This window comes from Carlito syrichta, unplaced genomic scaffold, assembly GCF_000164805.1.
Source record: "Carlito syrichta isolate Samal-C Ts95f unplaced genomic scaffold, Tarsius_syrichta-2.0.1 Scaffold311911, whole genome shotgun sequence".
NCBI classification, from domain to species: Eukaryota; Metazoa; Chordata; class Mammalia; order Primates; family Tarsiidae; genus Carlito; species Carlito syrichta.
In genome coordinates, this window is record NW_007256007.1 from 690,716 (window position 1) to 707,148 (window position 16,433).

General features: G+C 42.2%; 1 protein-coding gene across 2 annotated transcripts in view; it reads left to right on the forward strand.

Annotated features, from left to right (window-relative positions):
• The window catches only part of CIT (citron rho-interacting serine/threonine kinase), a 177,938-nt gene that overhangs the window by 156,916 nt on the left and 4,589 nt on the right, over positions 1-16,433 (forward strand). For both annotated transcript variants that reach the window (XM_021718196.1, XM_021718197.1), the window contains 7 exons: positions 577-716; positions 6,298-6,390; positions 7,969-8,077; positions 8,175-8,303; positions 9,349-9,429; positions 11,137-11,215; positions 11,339-11,518. In XM_021718196.1, coding sequence (XP_021573871.1) covers positions 577-716; positions 6,298-6,390; positions 7,969-8,077; positions 8,175-8,303; positions 9,349-9,429; positions 11,137-11,215; positions 11,339-11,518 — 811 coding nt within the window. The remainder of the gene's footprint in view (positions 1-576; positions 717-6,297; positions 6,391-7,968; positions 8,078-8,174; positions 8,304-9,348; positions 9,430-11,136; positions 11,216-11,338; positions 11,519-16,433) is intronic.

Below are 16,433 nucleotides of genomic sequence, written 5' to 3' on the forward strand. Positions count from 1 at the left end.
CCAGGCGGGTCTTGAACCCGTGGGCTCAGGCAATCCACCCACCTCAGCCTCCCAAAGGCGCGGGATTACAGGCTGAGCCACCAAGCCCGGCTAGGCCCACTGCTTTATAGTAGTTTTTTTTCCTGATTCATGATCTAATCCAAGATAAGGCAATGCCTTTATCATGTCTCTAGTCTCCTTTAATCTGGAGTGGTTCCTCAGCCTTTCTTTTATCTGTCATGATATCCACATATAGTCCAAGCCTCTTGTTTTATAGAACGTGTCCTCATTTCTCCCTCACATGTTCTTTCTTTACTTTGCTGGGGACACGTTTGAAAATACAGTTCATAGCCTCCAACTTTATGTCGGTAGAGTTCCACCTCCCCACTCAAATCTTGAGTAAAGGCCAAACGTTTTCATCTCAGATCCAAAATGTGAACCTTTAGATGTGTTTACCGGGATTTGTGGAAAATTCAGTTAATCCTTATGGCCTCATGTGGCTACTATTTGTGACGAGAACTAGAACTAGAACCGCCATCCCACGTCTTAAGTACTCAATGGCTTTACACTGACGAAGCACTTACTTCTCCTTTTCAGGAGAAGAGCGGGCCCTGTGTCTCGTGGACGTGAAGAAAGTGAAACAGTCCCTAGCACAGTCTCATCTTCCCGCCCAGCCAGACATCTCACCCAATGTTTTTGAAGCTGTCAAGGGCTGCCACTTGTTTGGGGCTGGCAAGGTAAGCTCCCCTTAGAGCCCCAGTTGGCAGAATGTTCTAGAAATTAGCACTGCCCCTCTTCCCCCAGAGTTCATTGATTTGACCTTGAAAATTGTGTCAACCTCAATAACAGAGTTTCTCTAAAAGAGAAAGAGATTGATTGGGGGAATAGAGTATCACAGTGGGAATAAACTCTGGGAGGTAAAGGAAGATAAAGGATTTTAAAGGAAAAAATGAGGAGGAGTACTTAATTGCTTTGAAATCATTGTCCTTGGATACGAAGATGAATAGCAAGAGCTATACCAGTCTGAAGTTGGGTAGGCACTGGCTGAGCACATGTCCTTGAAGAATTAATTTTTTTTGAGTCAGATTTTCACTTGGTTGCCCAGGCTGGAGTACAGTGGCACGATCACAGCTACCACAGCCTTGACCTCCTGGGCTCAGGTGATTCTTCCATCTCAGCCTTCCAAGTAGCTGGAACTATAGGCGCATGCTACCACGCCTGGCTGGTTTTTTGATTTATTGTAGAGACAAGGTGTTGCCAAGTTGCCCAGGTTGGTTTCAAACTCCTGGACTCAGGCAATCTTCTTGCCTCTGCCTCCCAAAGGGCCAGATTTATAGACTGTGTGTGCCACTGTGCCTGGCCATAAGTATTTGTACAAGTATTGTGCAAGACTGTTGTTTTTGCAGCCTTTTGTGGATAGTTTTTGTTGTCAGGTATACAAGTGTATACAAGGTATACAAGTGTGAGAAACTTCTTTTCAGGGCTTTCCCTGACTCTGTTTTTCAGGGTTTTTTTTTAACATTAGTTACTCCATTCTGAATTCTGACAACTTTCACAATTGTATGTCGTCAAACTGGCTTAAAATTTCTTTTGCTTTCTTTAAGCACATGAAATAGCTTGTATAACCGTGAAATTTGTACTGACTTTGAGTCTATAGGAACTCAGAGAAAAATGAGAATGAGAATAAAGTTAACAAAAATAAAAGGTTTATCCATAGCTTAAAAATAAAAGAGTGTGTGTGTATGATGAGCCTTTTCAAAATCTAATATGGATCTCCATGTCTGAACTGGATGAAAATTTTATTAGTAGAAATTTACAAATTTTAATTTATAGCATTATTATATAACATAAAGTCAGTTCTCAAGAATTCAAGTTAATTCTTTTGTAGTTTCTGGCATATTGAAATTTGGTATATAAATACATCTGCTGCTGGGCTTGGTGGCTCAGCCTATAATCCCGTGCCTTTGGGAGGCTGAGGTGAGTGGATTGCCTGAGCCCATGGGTTCAGCAAGACCTCATCTCTACAATAAATCAAAAAATCAGCCGGGCGTGGTAGTACATGCCTGTAATTCTGGCTACTTGGAAGGCTGAGGTGGAAGGATCGCCGGAGCCCAGCAGGTCGAGGCTGCTGTGGCCGGGAGCGGCCACTGCACTCCAGTCTGGGCGACAGAGTGAGACTCTAACTCAAAAAAAAAAAAAAAAAAAATTTGCTTGTTTACTTTTGATAAAAAAAACTTTTTCATCCAAAAAAATTAAGAGTACTTATGGATATATATGAGGGAGGACCCCAAAACAACAGGAATTTTTTTTGAAAGGCAGGCTTCCCCCACTAGGTAAGTGTTCGAGGAACCTATCTGCATTGATGTACCAGGTAGCATTGTGAGAGGCTACATTCTGCTTCAGTGATTTTTTTTTTTGAGATTCTTTTATGCATTTGCCTATTTCATGATGGGTGATTTACGAACATACTTGCCCCCATCATGCTGAATGTTCAGCAGTTTTTGGCCAAAAATGACATGACCCCTATGCCCCACCCTCCCTCTTCACCCAGTCTTGCCCTGACTACAGGTGAACGCCACCATGCCTGGCTAACTTTTTAAAGTTGTTGTAGAGACAGTTCTCCCTATGTTGCTTAGGCTGGTCTCGAACTCCTGGACTCAAACGATCCTTCCACTTTGGCTTCTTAAAGTGCTAGGATTACAGCCGTGAGCCAATGCATCCAACCAGTGCAGTGGTTTTTTGTTTCCCTGGGTGAAAAAATCCCCAAAAGGAAATTTTTTTGCTGATGTTGGCGAGGTGAAACAAGAATAGCAGAAGCACTAAAAGGCACCAAAATTAAGGAGTTCAAAACTGTACTGAGCAGTGGAGAAAGTGTTTTGATAGATATAGTGCATCAAATGGAGAGTATTTTGAAGGTGACTGAAGTTTAAACATGTAAGAATAAATACACAATTTTTAAATAAATAAATTTCAGTTTATGGGGGTTCCCCCCTTGTATACACCTATATATATAACTTTAATGAAATCTGAATCAAACATTTGTAGACCCCTCTGAGGCATTGGCTGGATGCACTGGCTCACGCCTGTAATCACAGCACTTTAGGAAGCCAAAGTGGGAGGATCGTTTGAGTCTAGGAGTTCAAGACCAGCCTAAGCAACATAGTGAAACCTGTCTTTACAAAAAATTTTTAGGGCCAGGCTCGGTAGCTCAGCCTGTAATCCCAGTGCTTTGGAAGGCCGAGGTGAGTGGATTGCCTGAGCCTGCTGGTTCGAGACCTGCCTCGGCAACTTGGCGAGACCTCATCTCTACAATAAATCAAAAATTAGCTGGGTGTGGTAGCGCGCTTCTGTAGTTCTAGCTACTTGGAAGGCTGAGGCGGAAGGATCGCTGGAGCCCAGCAGGGTGAGGCTGCGGTGGCGAGGAGCGGCCACAGCACTCCAGTCTGGGCGACAGAGTGAGACTTCAATTAAAAAAAAATTTTTTTTTTAAAGTTAGCCAGTCATGGTGGCGTGCACCTGTAGTCCTACCACTTGGAAGGCTGAGGTGTTAGGGTTGTCTGAGTCTAAGAAGTCGAGACTGTGGTGAGCTGTGATAGTGCATGGCACTCCAGCCTGGATGACAGAATGAGACCCTGACTCAAAAGAAAAAAGCAAGAGAGAGAAAGAAAATAATATAAAAAAGAAAACCACTGCCTTTTGCCCCACAGAAGATGGCTCACTGGGCAGTTTTTTCATTTAGTCACTCAGTCAGTGTTTACTGAGCACATGGTATGTACTTGAGTGACCCTCAGTGGCATCTGTTCTGAGGAATGTAAGACTTGTGGGGAGAGATGTGGCCAGCCTCAAGGGCCACTGTGTGAGAGACCTGGCTTTGCCATGGCTCTTTGAGGGGTTATGGTGTAGGGGTCCTCTGATGATGAGGGGGATGTTTTTCCTAGTTACACGTGTATGTTGAGATTATTTAACTGTGGCAAGCAATAAAAGTGATATAACCTACAGAGTATAAAGTAAGAAATGGCTGGTTTGGGAAGGTATTAATTTGAAAAGGTTTCTTAAGGAAAGGTGAATCTTGAGGGGCCTGATAGACATTGTCAGAAGAAACTGGGAATTCCAGACAGGAACCCAGTAGGGTTAAAACTATGTAGTCATCAATTTAAGCATTCATTATTCTTTCTTTTTTAATTTTTATTTTAAAAATGTGTGGTAAAATTCAGGATTAGGTGCACAAGTGGGCATCATGCATATTTTTCTTTTCTTTTTTTTTTTTTTTGAGTTGGAGTCTCACTGTCACCCACGTTGGAGTGCAGTGGTACACACACGGCCACCCCAGTGCCAACCTGTTGGACTCTGGCAATTCTTCCGCCTTAGCCTTCCGAGTAGCCGGAACTACAGGCACGCACTACCATGCCCAGCTAATTTTTTATTTATTGTAGAGACGAGGTCTTGCCAAGTTGTCCAGGCAGGTCTTGAACCCATGGGCTCAGGCAGTCCACTGCTTCGGCCTTCCAATGTGCTGGGATTACAGGCTGAGCCATCAAGCCCGGCCTCACATTTTTCTTTTTAAAGAGAACAATTTTTGTTTTTCTTTTTCCTGCCTTACTTTCTTTGTTGTATTTTCTTATAGTAGTTGTGTTACCTTTTTAATCCCCACTATTACTTGTGCCATATCTTTTGTTTTAACTTCACCAGAGACATTCCAATTTTATTAGTCTTTACAAAGGAGCAACTTTGAGCTTTATTGATTGTCTCTAGTATAGCATTATTTTATTTGTCATTAATTTTTACATGTATCTGGTTTTTTCCTTCAGTTTTTTCTACTTTTTCTCTATTATTTTTTGAATTTCTCATTTAGCTCATTCATTTTTAGGGTATTTTTCCAATTATAAGCAAGTTAAAGCTATGACTTGTCCTCTAACTACTATTCTGGTTATACCTTGTAAATTTTGATATGGAAGTGTATTATCATTCTACATTCCACATTTAAAATTTTTTCTTATAATTTCTTCTGTGAATAATGAGTTACTTGGAAATGTATATTTTAGCTTTCAAAAATTAGTTTTTTAAATTAGAAATTGTTTTTATAGCTGGGCTCGGTGGCTCAGTCTGTAATCCCGCACTTTTGGGAGGCTGAGGTGAGTGGATTGCCTGAGTCCGCAGGTTCGAGACCTGCCTGGGCAACTTGGCGAGACCTCATCTCTATAAGAAATCAAAAATGAGCCGGTCGTGGTAGTGCACACCTGTAGTTCCAGCTACTTGGAAGGCTGAGGCGGAAGGATCGCTGGAGCCCAGCAGGTTGAGGCTGTGGTGGCCGGGAGTGGGCACTGCACTCCCGTCTGGGTGACAGAGTGAGACTCCAACTCAAAAAAAAAAAAAAAAAGAAATTATTTTCATTATAATATTTGGAATATTCAAAAAATGTGTGGAGCGTGTAAATAAATCATAAAGCCTAATAATGCAGTAAACATCTATAAACCCACTACCTAACCCAAGAAATAACACCATTACTAACAAATTCTATTTTCCTATGTGTTCCTTCCGTCTCCCATCCCATCTCCCCCTACCCACTCCACCAACTACTACCTTCATATCAAGGCTGATGTGAGCAGCTAGCCTCTTTTCACAAGATCCGGTTGTAGGAGGTGAAGTAAGAGATTTCAACTATTCTAGAAAAAGAGTTCTGATGTAGAACTTTGCATATACAGGTCTTAGCTAAATAACTTTTTCCCTTTGGACCAACACTTTCTCTAAATTCCTATAGCAATTTCTTCTACCTATGCTCTCTCCTCCCTCATACTGCTCCATCCACCTTTGACAAGGTAAGTTTGTCAGAAGAATCTGTTTCCTGCAGAAGCCCATATGCTGAAATGTGTTTGGTGTCAGGTGGCTCCCTGAGACTTTCTCTGGATTCCAGTTAAAGCAGTGGTTCTCAACCAGGGTTGATTCTGCCTTCCCTGGGGACATTTGGTAATGGCTGGAGGCACTTTTGATTGTCACAACTGGGGGCTGTGTTTCTACTATTTCACTGTATCATGCTGCCTGAAAGTTTTCTCATACTTAGTATGTGACCAATAAATATTCAGTGATGATGAAAATACGGACCAAATGCTTGACCTAGTAGTTCAAGGCCAGGGATGCTGATCAACATCCTACAATGCCCAGGACAGCCCTTCCCCCATCAGGCACAATGATCTGCTCCAAATTGTCAGTAGTTCTGAGGTTGAGAGTCCCTGCTTTAAATTTATGTTCCTTTCCTAGTTTTGCCCCAGAGCTAGTATTCACACTGGTGACAGCCTTTTTCTTTCTTTGATTGCTTTTCAGATTGAGAATGGGCTTTGTATCTGCGCAGCCATGCCCAGCAAAGTTGTCATTCTCCGCTACAACGAAAACCTCAGCAAATACTGCATTCGGAAAGTAAGTCCTGGGCCTTGCCTCTGCTGAGTATGGGCCAGCCTGTCTTGTTCTGTTGGGGAGCTGACATGAAAGTGTGCTGTCTCAGACATGGCATGTGTCTGGTCCCTTCTACCCTCAGGCCTTCAGCCTGGGGATACCTCCCTAGAGAGCAAGACTCTTCCTTTCTGGAGGAACCTCCATAGCCGCTAGTGCAGTTTTCCCTCTTACTTTTCTTCTCCTGTTTGGAAACTGCCTCTCCATCCAGTCCAGTGAACCCAGCCTTTTGTTAAAGCAGAAAGTTGACTGTCGGAGCAGACACTTTTTTTGAGCCAGTGGAAAAAAGGAAGGAGCTCTCTCTAAGAAGCTAGCAGTCCTGGGTAGCACTTATCAGAATCTCTCTCAGATTCTAGAGGTTTCTATTATTACAACCTTTTGGAAACGTCAGTGCTAGCTACATTTTGATATGTAATTAGGGAGCTGGTTCTCCTTGGAACAGAGTGAGTTGTGATGATGACTGCAGTATGGACAAGATGCATGTTAGATCGTTAAATTTGTCTTGCTTTCCGGAGAGGACTATCTGATGTCCCTAGACTAGGAATGTTTCCCTCATCATAAACCTGATAAAATATTACACACTTTTAGGATTAGTCTCAAAAATGAAATGAAGGGTGAATAATATATAAGGAGTCATTACTTGTTATAGAAACTATTTCATCCTAGACACAATGTTGTTAGTTTAGTTTGTTTATTGAGTGTCCTTGGTACCAGAGACTGAACTGGCTGTTTTATAGATACTTTTCACAACAGTTCTGAAAAACAGGGATGGTTATCCCTAATTTTCAGGTAAGACAATTGAAGCTGGCAGAGATCCTGAGTTACAAAGTTGAGACCAAAACTGAAGTTTGATTTTTTTTCCTATTATTTCACTATATCATGCTGCCTAAAAGTTTTCCCATACTTAGTATGTGACCAATAAATAAATATTCAGTGATGATGAAAATACTGACCAGAGTTTGAACTGTTAGTGTCAGGAAAATTCTCAGACATCATTGTTTCTTCCTGGGCACTATTTTGAATCAGCATGGCTGGTTTTTTGATGCCATTAGAATTGACCTACAAACAAGTAAAAAGAAGTAGGAAGCAGATAATTAGGATAATAATGATGATGGTGATAACTGTATATGTATGTTCAAATTAGAAATTTAGAAGTGAGCAAAAAGAAGGAAACCAAAACCGTCCCTTTTAACCACCACTGCTAATAGCTGGAGTATTTTCTAGTCTTTTTTCCTCTGTTAAGAATGTTGTATTGTTAAAGTTTTATCTTTCCATTGAAATGGTGTTGCTGACCCTTTTTTTTTTGGTGGCTGCAATTTGACCTTATTTCTTTAGTCTGGGGTTGCATAGAACAATAGGAAGAGATAGCAGATGGATCACTGAGAGGCTTGAGGGGTGAATGGCTTTCTGTGACAATGTGAACAAGGCTGGTGGCAGTTGTCTGCAGGGCTTGGCTAGATGATTCAGGCAGAAACAGGACAGCAGTGGACGAGTGGCTGTCCTTTGTTACCTCTCATATTCTTCTCTTCTGCCCTCTTGTTTCAGGAGATAGAGACCTCAGAGCCCTGCAGCTGTATCCACTTCACCAATTACAGTATCCTCATTGGAACCAATAAATTCTACGAAATTGACATGAAGCAGTACACGCTCGAGGGTAGGGCCTGTGTCCTGTTTCCCACCCCATATATGGCTCAGACTTTGCTGAGAATTGAAATCATTCCTGAAGCCCTGATTTTCTCCTGCCTCTATAGAATTCTTGGATAAGAACGACCATTCCTTGGCACCTGCTGTGTTTGCTGCTTCTTCCAACAGTTTCCCTGTCTCGATCGTGCAGGTGAACAGCACGGGGCAGCGAGAAGAGTACTTGCTGTGCTTCCATGGTGAGTCGTGGCTGCCACCCACCGCTGTTCTATGTGCTTGTGAACACCAGGAGTGCCAGACTGGATCCATGAGGGGTTGATGGATGATCAGTGGGACCCTGAGACAGGGCAGGTCCTGCTGGGGTACAGAGAATGTCATTCCAGCACCACGGAGGCCTCTGGGGATTCTCCTCTCCCCCACTGGATACTAACATGGTCTGACTTGCTCACATTCTCTCCAAAGAGCAAACAGCTTTCATCTTCTCAATCCCTTTCTCCTTCTTCTTTTTCTCTCCCTTTCCTTTCTCTCTCTTCCTTACCTTCTTTCTCTGGCCTTATTTCTTTGTTTTTCTGTGTCTTTAAAAAAGAACAAAACTTCAGGTCTTTCCATCTCTCCCCCACCCCGTCTCTGGGTCTCTGCCTCTCACCCTTCCTCCTGGTCTCCTCACTCCCCTCCCTGTCTCTCCCTCCCTCCCTCTCCGTCTTTTCTTATTCTCTTCATCACTTGAGTCCTCTTTCTTTAATACACTTTAATGAATTTAAAACAAACTTTTAATTAAAATATTCTCCTGGCCAGGCACAGTGCCTCAAGCCTGTAACCTCAGCACTTTGGAAGACCGAGGTGAGAGGATTGCCTGAGTTCAGGGGTTTAAGACCAGCCTGGGTGATTTGGTGACACCTCATCTCTACAATAAATAATTAAAAAAAAAATTAGCCAGCGTGGTAGCGTGCACCTATAGTTCCAGCTACTAGGAAGGCTGAGGCAGAAGGATGACCTGAGCCCAGCAGGTCGAGGCTGTAGTGACTATGAGCATGCCACTGCACTCCATCCTGGGTGACAGAGTGAGACTCCAACTAAAAAATAAATAAATAAATAAGTAAAACATTCTCCCATTTATAATAAAACTGAGAGATACTCAGCAGAGGTCTGTAAGTTTCAACAATCCAGGTAAATCTAGCCAGCTGTCCCCTGGGCTCCATTCCTTATTCCTCCCTCATAGTGTATGTCACTGACACGCCCTGCCTTTGACGGTGCTAATGCCTGTGTGCTCTTGACACCTTGTAGAATTTGGGGTGTTCGTGGATTCTTATGGAAGACGTAGCCGCACAGATGATCTCAAGTGGAGTCGCTTACCTTTGGCCTTTGGTATGTGATGCACAGTGTGGGGGGGCTTCTCTTTTACCAACAGCTGATGTCCTAGGAAAGAATTGCAGGTGGAATTATTTTTGGCCACCACTGTGCTCATGAATTCCATTAGACACCAAGTGCCGTGTGTTAACGCACTTCATGGCAAAGATTCCCAACCTTGATGAGTTGCCTTAGCCAGATCTACCAGGCCACACTCCCAGCCTTGTGAAATATTTGGTAGGCTCTCATAATAGAAAGCAGACCATACCCTGTGGATTTATTTCAGTCATTTTTAAAGGCTGCATAGTATCCCATGACCTAGCTGAACACCTATTAATTTAACCAGTTCTAATTAGGCAGAGCAGTTAGGTCATATTCTTTCTTTTTTGTAAGTGTGAACAACAATTGCAGTGAACATCCTTGTACTAATCTTTGTACACTTGTCAAATAGTATTCCTTGATTATAAATTCCTAAAAGTGGAACTGCTGGATCAAAGAGTAAACATACACATGCATACAAATATGTACATACATATCTGTGTGAGTGTTCTGAAATCCCGTTAGGACCAAAATACGCTTCAAGGCTATTGTGTTTATCTGTTGCTGCATAGCAAGCAATTCAAAAGCACACTGACTCAAAACAACAGCTTACCATTGCCCATTATTCCATGGCCTGAGTGGACAGTTCTGCTTCATGTGGTGTCAGCAGGAGCACTGGGACAACTAGAAAGCCCAAGATAGTCTCACAAACATGGCAGCCAATGTGTACTGGCTATAAGGTGGGCACTTAGCTGGGACTGGTGGCTGGAGGCCTTGGTCCCTCTTCCTGTTGGCTTCTTCCAAGAGTACAGAGGCGAGAGCTGCTCACTCTCACCACATTCTACTAGTCAGGGTAGACCACGGTGTTGGCCCATATTCAAGGCAAAGAGACTGCACAAGGGCTGGAGTATACCAGAAGGTGTGGCTAATGGTCTAATACCAAAGTAATAATTTACCACAAAGAGTAATAGTGATAATTGCCCTTTCTCCTTAAGACAGAAAAAGCTGCTGTCATATCCTCTCTAAGTTTCAGTGACACTGTGAGTACAGAGATAGGGTATTAAGAAATCCAAAAATATTTAATTATCTGTGAACCCAGTCTTTGAAAAAAATTTCTGAAGATATTTACAAACAGTTTTTAAGGGTATACAGGGAAAAGCCTCACCCAGATCAAGCATCTCCTAAATTTTCCATACCCGTTTCCCCAGAGAAAAAAACTTCTGTGAGTTTCTTATCCTCCCAGTGCTTTATGCAAACCCAAGCACATAAAAATATATATTCTTTTTGCCACCTTTTTTAAAATCAGTAAGCCAGCACACTTTGCACATTATTCTGAACCTTGCATTATGCACTCAGCAATGGACCTTGGGTATTTTTTTATATCCGCACAAAGAGAGCTTCTTCATGTTCTTTTACAGCTATGCAGAATTCCACAGATGTACTATAATTTATTTAACCTGTCCCCTAAAGTGTGTGTGTGAGTTGCTTTCCATCCTCTACTAATCCATAACATGACACTGAATATACTTGAACATGCAAGATTATGCTGGCACGTGGGTGTGTATTTGTAGGATAAATTCCATTACATGGGATTGCTGGGTCCAAGAATGCATTATAGCCAGATTTTGATTTTCCCTCTTTGAACCCTTCTTTGCCTCATGTTCTTCCCCCATGGTGGCCTCGCAGCCTACAGAGAGCCCTATCTGTTTGTGACCCACTTCAACTCACTTGAAGTAATTGAGATCCAGGCACGCTCCTCGCTGGGGTAAGCATTACCCTCCCCCGCTTTGAAAACTTCACTGTTGGGGCCGGCGCATGTTTCTTCCTAACCCACCTAGCAATGGAGGTGAGCTGCAATGAATGTAAACTCTCAACTGGAACTCCGCAGGACCCCTGCCCGAGCTTATCTGGAAATCCCGAACCCACGCTACCTGGGCCCCGCAATTTCCTCAGGAGCAATCTACCTGGCATCCTCATACCAAGATAAGTTAAGAGTTATTTGCTGCAAAGGAAACCTCGTGAAGGAGTCTGGCACTGAACACCACCGGGTCCCTTCCACCTCCCGCAGGTAATGAGCTTCTCCCCTTAGAAGTGTGAGACCATGAGAGCAGGCCGGGGGTGTCCAAGTCCGGCTGGCAGCTCCCATGGAAGGTGAGCCCTCCTGCACATGATTGACTGATACTCTTAAAATTTTAATTTTAAAATTTCACTTATCCTTGAATCGGTAATCCAGTCACACACTGAATTCAAAGGATATGGAAAGGTGTAACTAGTATAGAATGTCTCTTCTGGCACTCTCATGCTTCCTTGCTTTCTCTACTCCCTGCTACCCAGGTCCCCACCTGAAAAGGAACCAATTTTTATGGTTTTATGTTTCCATCTGGAGATCTTTTATGCATTTACAGTTGGCCCTCTGTATCTGTGGGTTCCCCATCTGTAGATTCAGCAGACAACAGATTGAGAATATTTGAAAAAAAAATTGTGTCTGTACTCCACATGAACAGACATTTTTTCCTTGTCATTATTCCCTAAGCAATATAGTATAACAACTATTTACAGAGCATTTACATCCTGTTAAATATTATAAGTAATCTAGGGATGATTTAAAGTATATAAGAGGATGTGCATAGGTTATATGTGAGTACAGTGCCATTTTATATCAGGAACTTGAGTTTCAGCAGATTTTGTTATCCCAGGGGGTCCTGAAATGAATCCCCCAAAGATACTGAGAGATGACTGTTCAGACAAATGTATGGGTACGCGTATGTGTGTGTGCGCACTCCCTCCCTCTTTTTTATTACATTCTTTGAGATAATTTGCATACCGTAAAATTCACCCTTTTAAAATGTACAACCGGGCCATTACCTTACATGGTATGACCATGTGCTCTTTCCTGGCTTTGGCCTCCTCCCTTACCTTGGGGAGGTAAATCTCTTCTTTTTCTCTCTAATTTATTTTCTAAATAAACTGTATTTTCTAATGTAAAAAAGTAGTGTACAACTGGTGGTTTGTAATGTATTCACAGATTTGTGCAGCCATTACCATGATCTAATTTTATAACATTTTTATCACACCAAAAAGAAACCTTCTTGTATTCTCCAACTGGTATCACTGCCTGAGGCACATACCATGTTTAGTAATTGCTACTGATTGTTTTTGCCTGGTCAAAGAATTTTTCTTACCGAGCAAGCCCTGAGTCAAGTCAAATAAAGATAACCCCTGAGAATGGTCTTTTCCTGGAAGTAGCCAGACAAGTCAGATAGTGACAGTTTTCTGGTGATGGGGTGTTTGGGGAGCTCCAATCCTGATCTGCTTCTTCCTGTTGCTGCTAGACTGCTGGTTTTCACAGCTACTGCGATTATAAGCCTGTTGGTTTCAACTCCACCACAGATCTGGGGAGAGGGGCATGGGGTATATGGAAAGTTAAAATGTTATAGAACTTGCTGTTCTTACGGAGATTGTTGTTTTTCTTGCATAAACACCCTTTGAATTTCACACCCTTATTGCAATGTGCTTGGTCAGTGTGGTTTTGATCCCAGGAACTTGCCAAAAAGCGAGAAGTACCAAATAACTGTGTGTTCCTGATGCTTTTGGTTTGACCCTGCTTCAAGAGTGATTGCTCAGAGGGCTAGGTCTAATTTCCAGAGTTCTAAAAAGTTTATTTTGACCATTTTTGCCCACTTTCTTGTTGTTTTTATGGAGGAACAGGTTTTCAGAGGTCCTTACTCTGACATTCTGGAAGTGCCCTTGCTCTTCTTTTTAATACATGTGGTAACTTACTATGCATTCTTTTCTGTGCCTTAATGTATCTTGGAGATTGCTCCATGTCAGTATAAGACATATTTCCACATTCACTTTCTTTTCAAATGCCTGCAGAGCATTTCTTCACATGCTGGTTCCTTAATATATTTACTCCTTTATCAGTGGATGCTTGGGTTGTTTCTAGTCTGTTGCTGTAGTTAGTGACTTTGTACTTACGTCATTTTGCATGCTGAGGAATCTATCTGTAGGATTAATTCCTAGAAAGGGAATTGATGCAATAGCAAATATGCATTTGTAGTTCTGATTGATGTTGTAGAGTTTTCCTCCCCGGAGGCTGTTCCCATTTGTATTCCCACCAGCCATATGTGAAGGTGGGACACAGAGGGGTAGCAGCCAGATCTGGTCAATGTGTAGGAAGTTTGAAACCTTGGTCTGCAAAGAAGGTCTGAGATTGTTTAACCCTGGGGAATAAACGACCTAGGATTTTAATTTTCTGAACCAGTTTACCAGCCTGACATGTCTACCCTATGGTTACGTGGACCCCCCTCACCAAATGCCAGGCATAGGGTCTGGGGCTGGGGGTTCAGAGGTAAAGAAACCACTGTTTTTATTCTCAAGGGATTCACAAGAGGGTGGAGGAGCCACATCTAATATTATAGAAGTACCTAGATCTTGGAAAAGACAGCATCAATTTAATCTCCTGGCACTATGTCCTAATGTATAGTCTCTTTCTCTCTTTTGATGACAGAAGTTAATTAATCTGAAAAGTTCAGTTAATGTGGTTTTAAGTTCAGGAATTTGCCGAAAAACCAGAAGTACCAATAATTCAGTGTTCCTAACTCTACTGGCTTGACCCTGGCCAAAGAGTGCTCAATGGCCTATGGTCCTCCCCCGAAAATGTCTAAATCTTCTTTAATTAGTTTCCAAGTCATGCCAGAAACAAATCGAAGTATTGTAATTAGATTTTTTTTTTCTTCATTGCCTCACTAGTTAGATGGACAAGTACCTTGCATTTGAAACTATATAATCTTTCTTAAGGAGTTGCTAATTGTGTGGTCGAAAATGGTTCCAGCACTTGTGAACAAGGAACAGAAGCAATGGCTTGCTCTCCTGCTATTGCCAGGCATGTCTGGGAGGTCAGCACTTAGACTTTGTTACCCCTTGGGGCAGATCAGAATGTAGAAGGCCATCTTGGCTGGGTGTGATTCACTGCAGGCCTCATTGCACTGGTCTGTTTAGCAGAGCAGGAAATGTAACTCTTGCAAAAAACATAAAATTGATGTGATAGATCATTGGTCATTAATGGATAAGGAGATGGAAGACTGCCCACTTGGCGTGGAATGATGAGTGTGTTCTTTCCTCCCATTCATCTAAGCTGATGTCCTGAATGGCCTTCTCTGAGCCATCCTTCTTCCCTCAGGCAGTGAGTACCCTCTCATTTGCTGTATTATGGGCCCCTGTGGACACATCTTATAATTTCTCTTCCATTATAAATAGGCTTAATGTTGTTCTCCTAGTTGGATTTTATTTTTTATTTATCTTTCGTATCCCAAAGCCATATGGCTAGAAACGAAAATAGACCTTGATTTCAAGATGTTGAATCCTACGTCATCTCAAAGCTGCACAGACAGCACTAAGGGGTTCTGGCCTTCTGAGCTTTTGCTATCAGAGTCTCCACAGTTAGAGTAGCATGGGGAAGCAGGCAAATGACATGAAGCTATTTTCTGTAACTGACCATTTATAAAATTATCTTTGCTCACTAGCCTCTCTGTTTTACTGTAGAGCAGGAATTGGCAAACTTTTTCTGTAGAGGTCTAGATGGTAAATATCTTTGGCTTTGTGGGCCATATAGTCTATCTCAACTACTCAGCCCTGGAGTAATGTGGAAGCAGTTGTAGACAATGGATCACCAGATGAGGTTGACTGCGTTCCAGTAAAATCTTATTTACAAAAACTGGCATCTTTTGGATCAAGCTTGTTCTAGAGTCTCTCCTCCCCCAGTGGGTCACTGTTTTTACTGCTTAGTCATTTCTCAGTTATAGGCATTGATGGGAGGTTCTGGTAGAGTTTGACCAATAGTTGAAGGAAAAAAACACAACAAGTTGATAAAACAATAGACTCATCCAAAGAGAAGGATTTATTTATTTATTTATTTTATTTGGAGTCTTACTCTGTAGCCCAGACTAGAGTGCAGTAGCACGCTCATGGCCACTGTAGCCTCGACCTGCTGGGTTCAGGCGATCCTTCTGCCTCAGCCCTCTGAGTCGCTGGAACTACAGGCACGCGCTACCACACCCAGCTCATTTTTTAATTTATTGTAGAAATGAGGTCTCACCAAGTTGCCTAGGCTGGTCTCAAACCCGAGCTCAGGTAATCCTCTCACCTTGGCCTCCCAAAGTGTTGGGATACAGGCTTAAGCCACCACACCCGGCCCAAAGAAAAGGATTTAAACATCAAGGATTAAGATAGACCTTTGGAAAAATGAATGATGCTCTCAAAATTTTTAAAATTTTAATTTTTGCTTTTTTAGAGACAGGATCTTTCTGTATTGCCCAGGCTAATCTCAAATTTCTGGGTGCAAGTGATCCTCCCACCTGAGACTTCTGAGTAGCTAGGACTATGGGTGTATACCATTGTACCCAGCTCTCTCAAATATTTTTGAAGAACATTTTAGGATCTTACTGCAAATGTTCAACATTGGTATAAAAGATGTCATAGCATGTTAGCATACAATTTGTTGAGAAAATTAGAGCAAAAGAAATTATGTGATTCATATATGGTTTATTCTTAGAATCAGCATATAATTACATAGTAATTTAGATTTTAAAATATTTATTAAATAAATTTATTTTCCTGATTTCTAGTTTTAGATTTCTAGTTTTCCAAGATATAAAGTCCAAATCAATCAAAATATGTCTCCAAAAAATATGCATTGTAGGCTGGGCACGGTGGCTCAGCCTGTAATCCCAGCACTTTGGGAGGCCAAGGTGAGAGGATTACCTGAGCCCTGGGGGTTTGAGACCAGCCTGGGCAACTTGGTGAGATCTTGTCTCTACAATAAATCACAAAAACTAACTGGACGTGGTGGCGCGCACCTGTAGTTCTAGCTACTTGGAAGGCTGAGGCAGAAGGATCGCCTAAGCCCAGCAGGTCGAGGCTGCAGTGGCCATCAGCGTGCCACTGCACTCCAGCCTGGGTGACAAGAGTGAAATTCCAACTAA